A 19,754-nucleotide genomic window follows, 5' to 3' on the forward strand; every position below is an offset into this window, starting at 1 on the left:
CTCTAACCCCGATTCTTCTCTCTCCGGATATAGAAGGAGGAACTTCCGTCTCGTTCCTTTTTGCTTTCTCTCGTTCTCTCTCCTCGGCTCGCCGGCCGTTGATTGCAGCAACAAGGAACCAAGATGGCGACGGCGGGCGGAGATTGCGACGTGATTATGGCGCCCGCGGCACCCCCAACGGTGGCTTCACATTCCTCGATGCCGCTGATGTTGAGCGAGGAGGACGAGGGGACGCGCAGGTAAACCCTCCGCCACCTGTTCCGTCCCTGGGAAGGAGATTTTTGCCCCCGCGGAGGGGGAGGGGCTGCTTCGAAGCGCGGGGGGGAGAGAGGACAAGAGGCGGAGCCTGCTTCACTGCCGCGGTTGCGGGGGGGGGGGAACAGAAATCGGGCTTCTTTTAGAAAAGTAGCTTGTAAGGCATCACCTGCGATTTGTTATCGTTGTCATTAGTCGTCTCTTCCTCCAAAGGGTCACGAATGAGAAAACTCAAGCTTAAGCCAATTAACGAAGGGTAGTTAAGAGAAGCTCTCGCTCTCATTGAGGAACAATGCACGCCTAACATTCAGTCTGCTGAGGAATAAATCCTGCAGGTTCTGTGGTAACTTCTGGCCTCCTTAGGAGATGAATTGCTGGATGAAAGAGACCTTACAGTCTGATCAATATTTACATTTAACTGTGAATTTCCCAATTTCAAGGTATAACGGGTTTAAGCTGGAGATTGGCCTCCTATGGCATGTCTCTCTGTATGTAGTTGCAGGCTTCCTGCTGAATTCCATTATTCTTGTAATTCAGTTATTATAGCTCTCCAAGTACTTTCCCACAAAGGTTTATTACAAAAACCCTATATATACAGGTTCTGAAGAGGAACCAGAAATACATATGTTTGGGTAATGTTTTTACTATTATTTTACAGACAGTTTGACCATCAATTACTGTACAATTGGTCTCTTTGTTTTAGATATTGTGCAAAGTATACGACTTGGAATATGGTTTGGTATATAAATGATTTCTTTTTTTATCTCAGCACTTCAAGAACAGCCCACTAAATAAACATATGTTAGTTAGGGTAGCAGCTGTTCTTGCCATGGGAAGCTTCTAGATAATGAGAAGTGCCACAGTAGTCAGTGAAACATTTAATAATCATAATAAATTTGTGTTAAATCTTATTTGGAAAAAAACATTTTGAATTTCATTTTGGGTTATCACAGGGAAGTGAATTTTCTCATCTTGATTCATAAGATTTATAATCACTGCATAATAGTGTAGGCACTTGCATGTGAAAATGAATGCGGTACTTTTATAAGAAAACCATTCTGGGTTGGGTGGTACTTGGTTTATAGCAAGTGACTCCTCTGAGAAAAATCATAGCTCATCTGGAAGTTTGTAGTGTCAGGCTATACTTTGACTGGCTGGGCAAGCAGAAAAAAAGGTGAAGAAAACATGAATCTGTTGGCTATCATTAATTACAAAATCAGATGTATGATTTGAAAAGAATTCCTGTTTCTCCTGTTATTCAAAGGATTCACACCTTATTTCAGACTTCTCTTCTGCCCTAAAGCTAAAGGTACCTAACAGTAAACTCTTATTATAATTATATATAGAAACTGTGACATATATAGTTGGGTTGTAACACATGTACTCCTGGGACATTGGATGATAGCCAACACTTGTAATTGGCAGTTTGCTAGGGTGCATAGTGTGGTTTATCCTCAGGGGAACCTTCTGAATTGGATAAGTGAGCAATAATTTATGTTAGCAAGCTTGGCTAGGATTTGAATATGAGTCTTCCAGTTAAATATTCCATAATGAATTCAAACTATTAGATTCCCTAATGACAGTTGACCACCAATTAAACGTATTGACTTTTTTCCTCCTTGCAAGATTGCAAGGTGATCTACAATTTCCAGCGAAATAGTGAATGAATAACTTAGTTTGTGGGGTTAGAGAGTGAAGGAGAATTAAAATCAACTTCCTAAAAGAACCATAATTTTAAGATTATTAAACTATTAATAGCAGTTGAACGTGACTTATTCAGTGCATCATAGTTAAATTATAGTTAGTATGATATATGAATTCAGCCATATGTTATTGTACCAATGTTAGATAATGGTTGAGATTATTAAAAAGTACAGTTATATCTCTCAATACTGGGAGTTAAAAAGGAGATACGTACTACAAATACAGGAGAAAAAGAGACTATGTTAAATCTTGCATATCAGGCATTTATAATGACTTATCCTTTGCAATATTTATAGATTCCTTATCAATTGTGTGGGAAGGGTTCTCCCCAAATTTAAAAACCTAGCCAGTACAACTTCCATAACTTGAATTGCCTGTTCACATTCTGAGAATATATATGCTACTTCACAAAAAGCGCTTGGGTTCTGGCAGGATTTCTGTCTTGGGACAGTCTCTAGTAGGGCTGTGCAGCATTTTGTAATTATGTTTCTGAGAGCATGGAAACAAAAATGTAACCCCTATTTGTTAGACATTTTAGAACAAGAGTGAAATGGCTTCAAAACTGTTGTGATTAGGAATGCTGGCAACCCTAAGCAAAAAGTTTCTCTCTCACTACAGGCTAACAAGTCCATCCGGCCAGAAGATGAATAGTCTGCTACATCTATTCATCTCTGCCCCCTGCCTTTTATCTCCAGAGCTAGGATGGTGCTTTGTTAGCAGGGGTGGCTCTTCCATCCCAAGAATCGACCCATGGATTTCCACTGTTCTTCTCTCTTCTGTGTTCTGCATATACACGTGTCAGGCACTGGAACCAGCTGTTCCTCCTCTTCCTCATCAGCCACCTGCAGACCTGGGGGCTGTTGACTCATCATCTGAGGGCTGACAGACAGCCCATGCTCTACCTCTGTCTCTCTGCTAGCTCCATTCCCTCTTCCCCCTCGGAGCTCTCAGGTTGACCCTGATTCCCACACCTCCTCCTCTGATTCAGCTATTGGATGGAGCTAGTATCTAAAATGAGAGTTTATTCTAGCATAAATGTACTCTGTGCTATAGAGTCAGAGTAAATTCATTAACTTGATGGTTATAAAAACCTTAAGTACCGTGTTTCCCTGAAGATAAGACCTAGCCTGATTTTTGAGTGTGCACCTAATACCCAAAATATAAGCGTTAATGAAGGGGGGTGGCCAGCACAGGAGGTGGCAAGTGCATGTGGGCTGACAGTGTCAGGTAGCAGCCGCAGCCCGCGCAACATAGGTGAGTTGAATCCCTGTCCAAGCACCAGATGGAGGTAGAGGTGCAGTGGGGAGACAGGCAATCTGGAAGTGTCACGCTGGTCACAGGAAATCTGAGAGTTGGTGGGCCAGAGCAACAGGTAGCTTCAGGTGGCTCATCATCTGGCAGCAGCACTGGCAGCAGACAGAGGAGGAGACGCGGAGAGTAAGAAAGAAAACAACCGAGAAAGCAATCAAACTCAGAAAGCACCAAGGGCCCCTCATTTCAGCCCTGAGCTACACATATTCTCTTTTATTAATTATCTTAAATCAATTGTATGTTAAAAGCTTTGAATAATGAAATTGAAAAATATACTTTTATATAGTCACATGATTGCTCTGGAGTGATTGTTTCCAGTGGCCTATTAGTATGACACATTCAGCTGGTTTGAATTATGACACTAGGAAATTTTGGTAAATGGAGCAAAAGATAAAATGGCCTCTACTCCTTGGTCAGTTTTTTTTTGTTTTGTTTTTTTGTTTTTTGGCTGAACAAGTTGGGGTTTGGTTATTTTTTCCCCCTAATTGTAATGGAAATTATATTTCCCCCAGGGAAAATGGGGGTTCTCTAGGCATTCTCTGTCCTTGGGTGTTTGGTTCTCTCTTTTTACCCCTCATCCTGCAACTACAAGGAGAAATGAAAAAGGGCAAAAAACAGGTTGGTGTATGATACTCAGTTACACTACCATAATTCCTATTCTTAAAATTTTCACTTTTTGCTAAAACCCAAATGGGAAATATACAAAAGGAGCATTGACTCAGTTATTTCATCTTGTGCAGAGGTTTTCCTTCTTAGCTGAGGAATAGAATTTTTCTAGCATTTTTTGCTGTGGTCATTAAGCAAACATATAGGCAGTCCTTGAGTTACAGTATTCATTTAGTGACCAAAGTTACAATGGCACTGAAAAAAGTAACTTATAACCATTTTTTAGTTGCAGCATCCCCCTGATCATGGATCAAAATTTAGACTCTTGGCAAGTAGTTCATAATTTTGACAGTTGAAGTGTTCCAGGATTATGTGATCATTTTTTGCAGTCTTCTGACAAGCTAAATCAATAGAAAAGCCAGATTCACTTAACAACCATATTATCAATTTAATAACTGCACTGATTCACTTACCGTATTTTTGGTGTATAAGACGCACCGGAGTATAAGACGCACCAAAATTTTGAAGAGGCAATTTTTTTTATAAAAAGTTTTTGCGTTCTACAGACCTCCCAAAAATGGCCTGTTTTTCGCGAAAATGGGCCCTTATTTTTCAAAAAAAGGGCATGAATAACCTTTAGGAGGCTTATAGAGTGCTGGGGGTGGGGGGGAATAAGCAAAAAACAGGCCTGTTTTTTGTCAAAAGAAGGGGCGTGCACAGCCCGTTTTTCACTCATTTCTGTCCTCCCCAGCCCCCAGGAGCACTCTATAAGCGTCCTAAAAGCTATGAACGGCCATTTTGGTGAAGGTGGCAGGGTTTCGGGAGGCAAAACATGCCATATTCAGTGTATAAGATGCACCGAGATTTTCAGCTTCTTTTTTGAGGAAAAAAGGTGCGTCTTATACTCCAAAAATACGGTAACTGTAGCAAGAAAGTTCATAAAATGGGGCAAAACTCACTTAACAAATGTCTCATTTAACAACAGAAATTTTGGCTTAATTGTCATAAATCAAGGATTACCTGTAGTGATAATCATTAAGTGAATCCATTCTAATAGTGTTTTTTGCCAGAAACCAATAAATAAAACTAGAAACTGATAAAAAAAATTCACCGATTGCGGCTACTTGACTGCAGTTAATGTTGTGACTATTTACCAAGCACCTGGCATGACCTCACATGATGGGGGGGCGGGGGAAACACTACTAATTATAAAAGTTTTAAAGACTATAAAGTACCAGTTCCATTGCCATTGTAAATACAGGTGGCTGTTAAGCAACCAGTAAGTTAAGAGCTTCCTAAATATATTTGTCCACAAAATTATCAACTGAAAATAATATATGTAGCTTAGGGTGCTTGGTGATCTCTGAACATGGATATTTTCTTGTAGATGTTTTATTATCCAGCTAGGTAACATTATCAGTGATAGTGAGTGTGATGTATAATTTGTAAAGGTATTTATATGTCTATTTATAGACACTATATTGCCAAAAGTATTTGCTCACAACTGCTTCTGATTATGTGGATGGGTGACCGAATACTTTTGGCAATATAGTGTACATAAAAAACGCCTCAGAAACAACAAAAATCATTATAATATCACTATAGCACACAAACCAACTAAAGCCATCCAAAACATCTTAAGTAAACTAAAGGACCCAGTAGCCCAAGAAGAAGAAAAAACCAGGAGTCACCTACAACATACAGTGTAAGTACTGTAACAACTACTATGTAGGACAGACAGGATTACAGAGCACATCCATGAACAGCAAGTAGAAAACACAATGAAAACTATTCAATATCACAACACCTGGCAGATTCAACCATGAAGGATTCTTGGTGCTCTCTGAACTTGGTTGTTTTGCAAACATTTCATTACCCAAACTAGCTCTGAAACAGCAATGCATAAGATTAGTAACATTACATAGTTATTATCTCAAGATAAATATTAGAAATTAAGTCTGTAGGGATATTATTTTTGAATCTGATGTTATCTAGTTTGGATAATGAAACATCTGCAACAAAACAATCAAGTTCAGACAGCATGAAGAACACCTCATTTCAACCCTGAGCTACAAATATTCTTGAGACTCAGCCTTAGTTTCAATTGGGAAACAAAACATCCTAGACCAAGTAAGGAATTCCGGAAGCCTGGCATTCAGACCAAGGAATTCCAGATAGATCAGCCATAAGTAGACACAAATGACACATTTATTTACAATTCAAAAGACAATTAAAGAACAAGGAGAACAAAAAGATAGCAGACTATATCCAGCAGACTACATCCAGATAAACAGGGATTAACATGAGACAAATAGAAAATAATGCCCCAATCAAGGCATCATCAAGGAGAAAACCACATCTCAATCAACATTGACAGGACAAGCTGTTGTGTATAAACAGGGAGCAAACCTCATACTAATTAGTATAGATGATTTACTTAATCGGGTAATGAAAATGTTTGCAATCTTAGTCTGCATCAAAGACTCCACAAATCAACGCCAATTCAGTAAATAGGAAAAAACCCCACCTCACCCCACCCAAACTGCTAGGTCTATGTGATTCAGGAAATTCAAACTTCTTCAGGTTTCTTTTTCTTTTTTTTCAGAAGGGCAAAGTGTGCAAGAATTCCTAATCAGTTTGTTTGTAAGGAAATTTCTAGGTACTCTTGACTTTGACCCTGAAGTCAGTTAGAGGCTTCAGATGTTTGTATGATTCCCCTTCCTTCATAGCAATTGTAGAAGTGTTAAGAGGGAATTTATAAATGAATAAACACTAAATTCTGCTAGGTGTAGTGATTAGTTCCCACATGAAATAATGTTTATTCTTTTGCTCTAATTCTTTAGCTCTCATCCCATTTTCAATAATAATAATAATAAATTTTAAAACAATAAAAAAGCAGCACTGTACATAGCTCTTTATATTTTTCTGATGATGCAGTATAATAATATCCAACCTTCAAGATCTTAACATGCTAAAACAGCACAGTTGTGATGTTTACTTGTCTGTTTTATTTGATAATCACGGCTAGATTGAATAATGAAGAATAAAGGAATGTTCCTGTTCTAAATTATTTTAAATGATTTGTTTTGAGTTTTTCACAATTTTAAGCCTTTTTAGTAGAGGAAAGTTTCTATTGTCTTAGCAGTGAGCTTCTTACCTTTTCTATTCAGAGAATAAAATCAAGCTCTAAATAGCAAATAGTTTTTTGATATCTGGAGCTAGCTAGTTTCCAGGAAACGAAAACCGAAGCTCACAGATTATCTGGAAAGAGTACGCAATATCTGGCACAGCAATGTGGTGTACACTGCAGGAAAGAGAAATCTTATTAAAGATTTTGAATCAAAGCGTGATCTTAAAGTAAAAAAACCAAAGGCATAAGCTTAAAATGTATGAGAAGAATTTAATTTGAATAAAAAGTGCAAATCTCTGTGTAATACTTTTTCAGCGTTTAATGCAGCCCCATACTTACTTGACTTCAGTTGTTTTCACTAGACGCTAGGCGACACTAGTGCACAGATGAATGTTTATTCACATGCTACAATAACTTGCTTTATGCTCATTCCACTTGCATCATGAAAGTTAAAACTGGAGAATAAAAAAATATCCTTACAGACCTACTGGTAATTCCTAATACTTAGCTTGAGGTAGTTCATATATCCAACTTTATATTGTGCAAACTATGTGATTTTACTGATCTTATGCATTGCTATTTCAGAGCTGATCTTTGGTTTATGAAATACTAAAATAGAGGGTGGAAAGCCACTAAGGTTTCTGCTTTTATAAAAATCCTTGTGAACTATCCCAAAGATGCTTTTTCCAAAAGGCAACTGAATTTTCTTGGGTTCTTTTCTTTGAAAGTATTTCTTCAGTTCTAACTGAAGTTAGAACTCAAGTTAGAACTGGAAAAACTTCTTGGATGAGAAGCAAAACGTTTTCGAAGAAAAAAACTAAGAATGTCTAGTTGTCCTTTGGAAAAAGTAACTTTGGTGTATAACCATGACCTGCATGATTGAGAATCTCCATAGACCCTCCTTGTGGACTCAATTTTCTAATATAAAGAACTGCGTATGTGTAATGAATTCCTAATGAACTGAGCCTAAGAATTTTATGCAATCTCACACTTTGTGCAAATAAAGTATTAGACTGTTGCCCTGCTTAAATTGCCAATTGATATAAAAGATGTCCAACCCTCAACTACAGCTGCACACTGTAGGAGTCAATCAGTAGTGAGCAAGCTACTATTAACACCATCGCTTATCTGTTTTGTTATGTATGGAATGCCAGTCTTTGTCCACAATATGTCCTACATAGTTTTGTTGTCATGTTAAGATGTCACCATAACTTTGACATCTAAGAACTTTTTTTTACTCTTCGACCTTGTGGATAGTAAAAAAAGAACGCTTGCAGTCTAAGGAGTCCTTGCATTCCATACCATAACAATCTTCAATACATAACAATCTAGCATGATATACCATAATGGTCTTCAATACCATAACAATCTATGGTATCTTATTCAAAAGACATCTTTCCTACCATGGCTATTTGCTTCCCAGAAGCTTAATAGTATAGGGAGATTTTTTTTTTTTAGTTCTTCATTGTAGCTCTGTCTCACCCCCAGAGTTCACAGATGGACAGCAACGTCTTGCCCAACAAAGAGACCTATTCAGAAAATTGGATTGTATTTTTAGCCAGATTCTTTCTTCAGCTTCAAAAGTAGCAAGTGGGGAACGCAGCCTACATCAGCACAAGCTTTGCAGAATGACCTCATTCAGACTATGGCATCTGTTAGAAGCAGAAACAACCATTTGTGATATCAGGAGATCCTGACTTTCCCTCTTGTTCTGGCAGCCAGTCCTTAGTAAACAAGGACAGGACTCTTTTTCTAAAATTGCATCTTAAAACATAGTACTCTCACTACATATATAAAAATTGGTAGATTTTAGTGCACATGATTCTAATGTGTGATTTGGCCTTTTTCTATTTTGTTGTTTTCCAAAGGAAAAAATAAGAACTTTTCATTTCAGATTTAACAAAACCACTTTTCTCTGATAGACCTATTTGTGGAGTTATAATTTGTTTACACTTAAAAAGTCCCAAGATCAAACCATGATGTCATATCCTGCTGTTATACAATAATAGTTTCATTACATTCTGATTTTCCTTTGCTTGCTATGAAGAATTGTGGTGAGCCTTAAATGTGGATGCCTCTAATCTCTTCTTGGCAATAACCCCCACACACATATCCCTAATGATTTTCAAATCACATATTCACAGTTAAAACTGGCGGGAATGGGAACATGGAACCTATCATACCTATTGGATTACATGTGCCATTCCTCTCGTAAGTCTTAACATTTTTGTAGGCTAGGGCAAATCAAGAGCACTATAATCTTCTTGAAGTAAACACGATTGACTACACTGAGGGTGAGCAGTATGGAGGCCTTGACCTCCATCAGCCTGTTGATGAGATAAAATGTTTTTGGTTTCATTTGATTGTATTTACAATCTAATCTACTAAACTGCTCCATTCTAATGGGAATTGCCCGAGGGTAGGAGTCTAGAGAGGGTGGCCAGTGGATTGAGGTCAAAATGAGGTTAAACCATGTTAACACATACCAATACAACCCTCCATTGTTCTTTTTCTCTCTCGAGATTTTTTTCTTCCTAAATAGCTTGTATTGTCCAGGCCAAACAGCTTTACTTAGCTGTTTCCAGGAGTACTAGGGGGTGGGATTCCACTGAAGAAACCAATTTAGAGCCATTCACTTGAATTCAAGGGTGTTTTTTGTTTCTTAGGGTTGACTGTTGCAATAGCTAGTTTGGGAGTTGGATTCCCAGCTTGCTCAAAAGGTCTTCTGCATTCCTTGTCACCCCTAAGAAGATAAATTCAGAACTCTGTAAAGAGCCTGCTTGCCAGACTGCTATATTCCCATTCTAACATAGTTTGATAATATCCTGAATTTGTCACACACCTCTTCCAGTCATTAGAGTAGAGCCTTGAATAATTCAGCTGAATGCAGCTTCACTTAGAATTGTGCACATGTAAATAAGTGACAATCCTCAAAGCTGTTATTAAGGTAGAGGAGAATCAGTGGTTTATGCAGTTTCCAGAATTCCATAGCATTTTTTAAAAAGATACATTAAAACATATTCTTGACAACAGAAATGGTTTATCATTGCTTCTTCTGGGATTGTTTACTTTTATTTACACATTTAGCTTTTATTTATTTATTTATTTTACCCACTTTGATTACTTTTATCATTTTAACTCAAGACGGCAAACATACCTAATACTGCTTCCTCCTCATATTTTCCCCACAACAGCATAGTGGTTCCAAATATCTAGGTAACACCAGTGTTAATTGTAAGAAATGCTAACCACATTTCTTCTTAATAGAAATGGGATTATGTTTATTATTAATTAAGGGCTATCTTACTGATTCATTATGGCAATCATTGAGAGAATAAATGTTTTATGAAGAAAGGTACATTTAGTAGCATGATCCATTTCCCAGTACCAAAGCTATTGTTATTCAGGATGAGTTTTCTGATAAGATAAGATAAATCTATCATCTCTTTACTGCTGTCTTGCTTAGATTCAAGGTTGCTGCATTTCAGATTATATTTCTTTTGTTTTCAGAGAAGCAGAGTCCTTCAAGGAACAGGGAAATGCATTTTATGCCAAAAAGGACTACAATGAAGCATACAACTACTATACAAAAGCAATAGGTGAGGATGAAAAGGAAAGGAAAGGGATGGGACGTCTGACCTTTGGGCACACCCATTTATAGATCCTGAAGGCCTTTATTGCCTTCAGTTAGAAATGTCTCTGTTCTGCTATGAATTGGCTTAGGTGGATAATTCTTTACAGCAGTCAAATCCAGCATTTCTAATGCAGTAAACAATTTAATGAATGCAGAGTAAAGATTTTTCATGTATATCCGTCTAGGTTATATTCAGGGGTGGGTTTCAAAACACTTCACTACCAATTTGGTTGGCGTGGCTAGGTGAGTGGGCATGTGACTGAGTGAGCATGGCCAACTTGACATCACCCATGCCCACTCAGTCACATGCCCACCTAGCCACATCTACTGAACCAGCAAAAATTTCTGTTTTGCCAGCTGGGAGGGGTGGGCAGCTCCAGCCGGCACCGAAGGTTCCCAAGGTTGAGAAGGTGATGTGATTGGTCAGTCTGGCACGCACCAGGCAGAGAATCCAAAGGCGCTGATCATTAGCATCCCCCTACCAGCTACTACCTCAGCACCGAACAGTCTGCCCCTCCCTATACACACATACAAACACACACACACACACCATTTGCCCTGGCAGCACCCTGGTGGTAGCAACTGAGTGAGGGAAGTAGAGGGGCCAGAGAACGAAGCAGGCACCTCTTCCGTCCTCGTCTGTTGTAAAGAAGCGGCTGCTCTGGGTGCGCCACGCCCACTTCATTTTCTTTGAGAGCTGTTTTGCACCTTGTTTGCAAACCCACCCTTGGAACTCACCAATCCCGCCGCCACCACTCCGGGCTGCTTGAACCTCCAGGCGGCTGGTGAAAGGTGAACGGAGATCCCATCATCATTTTTTCCCCACCAGTGGAAAAAGTGCTGAGAGCTCACTCTAGCTGCTCCGCTTGCCGCTTGGAGTTTCAAGTGGAGCGGGGGACTGCAACGCTGGCAGCTTTGGGAGATGCTGGCCAGTTTTTTGGGGGGGGAACTAGGCTATGATGCACCTGGCAAAGACGAAGCAAGCATTGGAGTGGCCCAGTTCTGGGGCGTGGCCGGCCAGCCCTCACTACCGATTCCGTGACCCAGGCCCAATTACCACTACCGGTTCGCCTGAACCAGAAGTAACCCACCTCTGGTTATATTCTCTGATTTATGGCTGTTCTAGAGATACAGTTTGGGTCTAGAACACAGTGTATAAACAGCCTACTATAAACATAGAGATCTTTCTTAATATCAAAATACTACTCTTTGTAGTTATGAAAAATCTTGGGGGAAATAACCATGGCATATTTGATTGAGAAACCAAAGTAGATCTTTCATGAGTTAAATAGTGGTTAGCCATTGCCCTATTTCTTTTTTAGTTGTGATGGAAAAAATATCCATCTGGTTCAGTTCCAAATGGGGAGAAAGATTGGAAATATGGAAACTGATTGGAAAGATAGTTTAATGAAACAGAACCATCAAACACATGGTCTTGGTGCAGCTGACCACATGGAGTGGAGGGTGAGGGTTATTTATACCCTCTCTTGAGCTTTGCCATTGAGCTTCCTGTTCTTGTGGCAAGAGCATGTATTCTATTGGTTGCTGTCAGACTCCTATGTGGCTATGCAAGATCATAGCTGAAGTTGTCTGAGCTCCCAGGTTTGGTTGAAACTTGGAGATGATAATGTAATGAAGAGGCTTGTGTTCTGTGAGTAATTCCTGTTGTGACTTAATGGCTCTGTCCTGGTTTGGATCTTGAGTGGGGGCTAATCCTACTATCCTGAGAATTAAGGTCTTTGGTCTTGTAGATAGGATGGCCCAATCCTCCTGGGGCTATTAAAGGTGGGGACTGTTTTCCAAGATCATGTTTCTCCTTTAGGGAAATATAATATTCTACCTTTTTAATATTTCTCAAAATATTTCATTCTTCTAGGAGAGGGGTGGGTACTAACTTTCTACAGTTGCTTTGCATTCTTTATATTTTCTGTAGCAAAGGCATAAACAAATATTTAATGCTCTTTGCACATCTGTGCAAACTGGCCAGTTTATTCTGTGTATCAAAATAAATTTTTTACTAGCATTATTAATATTAAATAAAAAGTAAAATATACTTTGTGGAGAGAATGAGTTCAAAATGTTACAGAATAGCACGTAGTTTTCTCTTTTTGAAAATGCCTTCAAAAAGAGGCATGATACAGAGCAAGTGAGGTTTTTTTCTGCTTCTTATCTTTCAGATACATGTCCCAGCAATGCCAGTTATTATGGAAACCGTGCTGCCACTCTCATGATGTTAGGCAAATTTCGGGAGGCCCTGGGGGATGCTCAGCAATCAGTCAGAATGGACGATAGCTTTCTGAGGGTATGTGACTCACATATGTAGTTCTCCTGATCCTTCATCATACTGGCATGCTTTCATAATGTTCTCATCTTCTCAGGGACATCTAAGAGAGGGAAAGTGCCACCTATCTCTGGGGAATGCCATGGCTGCCAGTCGCTGCTTCCAACGAGTTATAGAATTGGATCATGAAAATCCACAAGCAGAGCAAGAGGTAAGGTATTAAATATGAGGTTTGGGTGATTGATCTAGTTCAGCAGCCCGTGTTCGATTGATAAAAGTCTCAAGATATGTTAGACTGGGTAATATTAATTTAGTTAACACTGCTTTTGAACACCAGATTTCAGTTTTAAATTTCAATTTGAATGTATACAGTTATTCCAGTTTTCAGTTATACACAGGACATTAGTGAATTAAACATTTTGTCCCTTGTCCTGGCTATAAGTCTGTGAGAATAAGAAACATTGTATCTCTTCCAGTCTTTGTTTGGTAAGAAACCTTCCTTTTCTTTTTGTATATGGAATTTCTGAATTTTCTTTAAAACCCCTCATGTTCTTATTGGAACAATGCTTGTCCTTAAACCATTTCTTAAAATGATACAATTTTGATTCTGTCAATATATGATTAAAAATTAATGTACATAATATATGTACATGACACAAAAACATTTGAGATATTAAATAGAAGATTATTCCTCCTGGTGTGTATTGTTGCATTTGTTCCTCCATTTGCCTTAAGTGCACAGTTAATACAATTAGTGTATTATATTAACCAGGATTTTGAAATTATCTGAATGTATTTAAATCCTAAAAATCAACAGCTGTTGCTCAATCACAGTTCTTTTACAAATGGATGGTTTTGACAATGAAAAACACCTTCAGTTTTAGCCATGTCTCAGAACTTGCTCCATACTTTACCCCTTTTATCTCTACAAATCAATTGTGAGTGTAACTAAGACGAAGTGTGGAAATCTTTTGGCAGCACTTATGCTTTATCTGTCAGGCTCAGTCTGATAGTTACAAATCCCGCCTCCTGTAGATTGCTCTTGATATCCTAGAGGTCAGAACTCCCAGTTTGAGGACTCATGCTGTATTATGCTGACTCCTTTAAATGTGGGTGTAAATACTTATGTAAACAGTTGCTTTGTTGAGAAGTATAATTCTTATAGTCCTTCTAGCTGTATGCATAACAGAGGACAGAAATTCTGCCCACAAGGGCTATAGCATATCTTAAACATTGCCTGAATATATTCATGACATTAGAAACCATGTATGCTAGAGACTTGATTCTTAATCATAACATACATCCTGAAGATATCTTGGGTATAAGACTGTGTGCATCTTGTATTAGCATGTATTACCATGTGTCTCCAAAAAGAAGGCTGGGTCTTATTTTCTTTTGACCCCCGAAAAAATGGCTAGGCCTTTTTTTTTAAGGGTTCTAATTATTGACTTACCTCACGGTGATGGCACAAATGGCCCCGCCCAGCAGGAGCCCACTGCTGGCCCATTTCTTCTGTGTCCACTTGCCACCACTCGCACTCATTGCCCTGGCCTCCGTTTTGCCTGAAGACATCTTGCAGCTGAAAACAGAGCTCTGGATCGATCCAAAGTTCTGTTATAGATGTCTGCCGGAAGGCATCTGAAGACAAAATGGAGGCCAGAGTGATGCGTGTGAGTGGCAGCAAGCAGCCACAGAAGAAGCGGCCTCAGAAGGCAGCGAGGCAGGTGTCAGGGTGTGTGATAGCAATAGCAGTTAGACTTATATACCGCTTCATAGGGCTCTCAGCCCTCTCTAAGCGGTTTACAGAGTCAGCATATCACCCCCAACAACAATCCGGGTCCTCATTTTACCCACCTCGGAAGGATGGAAGGCTGAGTCAACCCTGAGCCGCTGAGATTTGAACAGCCGAACTGCAGAACTAGCAGTCAGCTGAAGTAGCCTGCAGTGCTGCATTTAACCACTGCGCCACCTCGGCTCTCTGATGATTAATGATGATGATTAAACATTGTTCATCAAAAGAGAGGTATAGTTATGAAGTTCAAATAAATATGAATTTTAAAACATTACATTGAACTCCCCAGTGTTGCTATCCATCAGATACATCTATTGCTCTCAGAATTGCTCTCAGCTAATAGCTGATTGAGAACCCTGGGAATTCATTCAGTAGTTAAATAAACAGAATGCCTAATATACTACAAATTGTTAATATTTCTAATCCGATATGATGCCTTCTGTTCCAGCTGAAGAGTGCCAAAGCTGTTCTAGACTATGAGAAAATTGCTGAAGTTGACTTTGAAAAACGGGACTTCCGAAAGGTGATAAAGATTAATTTATGTCTATGTATGTGTGTGTAATAAGGTGGGGGGGGGGGGAAACCTATTTTGCTTAGTTGGGGTCATGAGGTTCCTTTCTTGCTCTCAGAATTACTAAATCTCATCCTGCCATTTCATGAATGGGAAACAGGTTTGATTTCTCCCCACCACCACCACATGTATTTCAAACCTCTCTGCCTTTTTTTTTGTCTCTCTTGAGTAACAAATTTGTCTTAATTGCTCTTCAGCAAGATGGTATTGTTGCTTGGTCCCACTATTTCAATGTTAAGTCCTCTGTCTGACCTAGTGAATTCTTACTAGCTGCTTTCTAATTGCCAAGAGCAGCTGGTTCACCAGAGACAATCTGAAGTTTGTCTTAAGGAAGAAATCTGCCTTGTCTGAGATTTGAACAAGCTCTATCTAGGCTTCTCTGTCGTTTATGCGCTATCAAATATGTCCCTTGTTTCTGGAGAAGAAGCTCCTCCTTTTTGTGGCTCCATAATCTAGAGTGTCGCTGGCACTTTCCACAGCACCCAGTGGTGATGTCACCTGTGAGAAGAGTTGGGGGAAGGGAATTTGAGAATCCAGCTGAGCCTCAAACCAACAATGCCCTCTTCATATGCAGCTAACTGACAAACCATGAGAACATGTACTGAGGCCTGAAATTTGGGTTCTTCATTTGTCATAATAGCTGCTGCTTCATTGAAGCCACTTTTATTTTATTATTTTCAACGTCTTGAGTTTCTAATTCAGTTTTTATCAAAATTTCTGTAATTACAAGGCACTGAATAAACATTCAGTTCAACTCTGCCACGCATGCCTGTGCACCTCCCGCTGGCCAGTTGGTCATCGGGTATCTGCCGCTCATGGGTGTGGGGGCCTGCACACACATATGTGGGGGTGGGGTGCATGTGGGGGGCAGCACACAGGGGGCATGCACATTGCATTTTGGGGGTTCAGGTGCATGCATATGCATTTGCATGCACGTTTTGGGCACAGAGCCAGGAAAAGGTTAGCCATCACTGATGTACTGTCCATATTCATGTTTTGCATCTTTAGATAGTACTCACAATCCCCCTCCCCCATTTTGTGGTTGTGGCATATTTGGGTTTAGGTTTATTTTGCTCCCAGAACAAGTTTCACCCAATAATTTCTATGAATAAAGAATATGTGCTTCTTCTGCAAGTACTTTTGGGAATGACTACATGCATATTTTCAACTAAGCATCACTTACAAAATAAAGACATTCAAGAATAATGTATAGATGGGAAGTTATTGTTGCATACTGGAAAGGCATCATTCATACAATTTTCCACAATTTTCCTCCAATTCTGGAAATCAGACTTGCAGAATAGCCTCACCTTACCTGTGTTTTGGGGTTAGATTTCCCAATGCTTTTAGTTAGAAAAGTTTGATACCAGGTGTTACATGTGAATGGCCTTAATCACAGACTAGTAGCAGTTTAGTTACTTGATGGGGAGGGGTATTTGTGCTTCTTAAACCTTTCTACATACCCTCATAAAAAGGTTCATAAGACTTTTGAGAGGGGCCAAGTTTTGGTATTTGAAAATTTCAAATACGTTAGGCTAACTTGCAAGAGATATGGATCCTGTCCAAAAGACCTTTATGCAGATCTATGTGTACTTATTTTATAATCTATGAAATCAGATTTCAGACTTACGCTGATATGTTCCTCCCTTGTCAATCTTGTCCATAGAAACCAGCAGTGTGGGTATGCTGCCTCTGAACACACATATTGCTATTGACACCAAACACTGCTGAGAGATACAAAAATTATCCATATGCTTTGTAAATTATGAGTTAAATGGGAAAGATACTAATGTTTGCCTATTGCCTATTCTGAATTTTGTTTCAGAGCAGATCTCCTAATTATAACAGATTATTCAAGCTGCATGCCTATCTTCAGAGGGCTTAGGGTTGCCGCCAAACCAATATCTTGAATTTTTGTGTTCTGTTTTGTTTCTCCCCCCACCCCCTCCTTCTTTTGTGTCTATTCCCCAGGTTGTCTTTTGTATGGATCGTGCTCTAGAATTTGCCCCTGCCTGTCACCGGTTCAAAATCCTCAAAGCAGAATGTTTAGCTTTGCTAGGTCGCTATTCTGAAGCCCAGTCTGTTATAAGGTAAGAACTACAACAGGTTTGATGAGAAAGCCTATATGTATAAATAATAATGTAGTTAACTCTGAGGGCAATAGCTCATATTCCTGATTCTAACAAAAAGACTAGAGCTCTGCTTTTTCATTGTCTAGTATTGAGAAGACACAGTGGCACCGAAAACAATTTTTTTTTCTCTAAATTATAGTGGAATATATGTTTGTGTGTTTTTGGTTTGTTCATTTTTGCAAAAAACAGATCTTTTAAAACTACTAACTGGAATGTATTATGAAAAAGAAAGGAATGGAAATCAAATCAAGTAATGGAAAGATCCTCAAATAATTTGAGGAGAATCAACAAGGATATGGTTAAAGGCACAGAGAAATAAAATCAACTTCTTTTTCAGAGGTGCACAGTCATAGAAAAAGAGAGTGTGAGTCATAGCTAACTTTGGCGTAATACTCTTCCCTTTCCTGTTAAGCTGAACTATCGGAAGACCCACAAAGACAGGATGAGGACAACTTCAATCCTGCCTGAACAAGTTCACTATTCTAATCATTCCATTCTGTCAGGTTCAGAATTTACAGCAAATTGGATACATTGATGTTTAATGAAAATGAACAATCTTGGAAGCTAAAACTCCCCCACCAGTGTGCATAATTGACCAAAGCATTTTTGGTTCTAAAGAGGTATCTTTGTGTCCACAAGGGCCCCGACAGGAAACAAAATAAATGCAATAGAAGTTTTTTAAAAAAAATTATATACACCAACCCAAAGTCATAATGCGAGATGGGAACTATACAAATGTGATTATAAGTAAAAATATGGGTATACTTGTTTTGAAATTGACAGAAGGGACCTGGAATGGAAATGGGAATGGTCCACTAGAATAAAAGGGTTGGGAGAGTTAGTGTCAGGAATTAGAGAAAAGGAAAGACAGTGCTAGAAAGGATGCTGTCCTTGTCTGAAACTACAGAAGTGACACATCATGTATTTATTTGAAGTACTGACATATTGTTATGCTACAGTTCTTTATAGTATTGGTGTCTTGGTTTGAGAATAACTATGAACCCAACTCTGTTTCTGTCCTGTGATTTATTTACTTTTTGCCCTGCTCCTGTGCTCTATATTTAGTGACATCTTGCGAATAGATTCAACAAATGCTGATGCTCTCTATGTCCGAGGACTTTGCCTTTACTATGAGGACTGCATCGAGAAGGCTGTACAGTTTTTCGTCCAGGCATTAAAAATGGCTCCTGACCACGATAAAGCCTGCCTTGCCTGCCGTGTAAGCATCAAAAGAAATACTGAGGAGGTGTATGGGCTTTTTGACAGGTTGGGTGTGGGTGTGGCTTTCCAGATCTTGCTGATACACAACCCCAATGTCCAGTGGTAAAGGATGCTACTAGTTACAGCATCCTGGAGTTGCTAAAAATGTTTTAAATAAATACTTCAAAGATGCAGAGGTTCAACTCTTGACTTACTCGAACTTTTCCAAAGGGGTCCCATGAATTACTTTGGAAATGCTAAACTTCATGCCATGTTCAAAGGAAAATAGATGGTGGTAGGTAGCAGCTAGAAATATGCTTTTGCTATTACATTACTAAAGCAGGTGCTAAATTGAGTATTTTCAAACTGAATAGAGAAGAAGAAATCTTATCATCTGCATAATAATCTCTTTCCTTCCAAACATTATTCATTGCTTTTTCAAAGTTGCTTCTGTGCAACTTTGGCAATATATTGAGATGTGCCCAAAACACTTATTTCCATTTGCTAGATCTTGAGATTGGGAATTGGGTAATTCTTTAATAGAAATCTTTGTGTGAGTTAGCCAACAAAGATTTGCTAAGTCAGCCCAAGGTTTTTTTAATTACTCAAAGACTTTCATTATCTTTTGACCCACTTCTTCCTTCAGAATGCCAAAGCACTGAAAGCAAAGAAAGATGAAGGTAACAAGGCTTTCAAGGAAGGGAATTATAAGCTGGCCTTCACACTTTATACAGAGGCTCTAGCAATAGATCCAAACAACAGGAAAACCAATGCCAAACTCTACTGCAATCGTGGAACTGTTAATTCTAAAGTAAGTGCCCAAGTAGAGTCTTTTTTGTTTAGATCAGGTATCTCTCTGAAGCCTTCTAACACAGTTTTAAATGTGGGAGACATTATCTCAAATCTGTCTCCTTATTGCAATGTGTAATAGAAAAGGGCTTGAAGAATCTTTTAACCTTCAATTGTAAAAGATCAGGAAGGCCAGATTGGAAAAAGTCTTCTTACCATTGAAACCTGAAATAACAAAGATGAGAAATTGTTCAGAATAGCAATGCCTCTATGTCTGTTTGCTTGTTTATTTAAATCCTTACAAATCTTACTGTATGTCAAAGAGTTGAACCATGGTGGTGCCAGTAGC

General features: G+C 39.0%; 1 protein-coding gene across 2 annotated transcripts in view; it reads left to right on the forward strand.

Annotated features, from left to right (window-relative positions):
• The first annotated feature begins 33 nt into the window (after positions 1-33).
• The window catches only part of DNAJC7 (DnaJ heat shock protein family (Hsp40) member C7), a 34,185-nt gene continuing 14,464 nt past the window's right edge, over positions 34-19,754 (forward strand). The window contains exons 1-8 of one of the 2 annotated variants that reach the window (XM_032235430.1): positions 34-239; positions 10,517-10,605; positions 12,818-12,942; positions 13,019-13,132; positions 15,162-15,236; positions 17,256-17,374; positions 18,482-18,635; positions 19,263-19,427. In XM_032235430.1, coding sequence (XP_032091321.1) covers positions 124-239; positions 10,517-10,605; positions 12,818-12,942; positions 13,019-13,132; positions 15,162-15,236; positions 17,256-17,374; positions 18,482-18,635; positions 19,263-19,427 — 957 coding nt within the window. In that variant the 5' untranslated portion in view covers positions 34-123. The remainder of the gene's footprint in view (positions 240-10,516; positions 10,606-12,817; positions 12,943-13,018; positions 13,133-15,161; positions 15,237-17,255; positions 17,375-18,481; positions 18,636-19,262; positions 19,428-19,754) is intronic. The other variant, XM_032235431.1, reaches the window with a different exon arrangement.

This window comes from Thamnophis elegans, chromosome Z (genome assembly GCF_009769535.1).
Source record: "Thamnophis elegans isolate rThaEle1 chromosome Z, rThaEle1.pri, whole genome shotgun sequence".
In the NCBI taxonomy this organism is placed as follows: domain Eukaryota; kingdom Metazoa; phylum Chordata; class Lepidosauria; order Squamata; family Colubridae; genus Thamnophis; species Thamnophis elegans.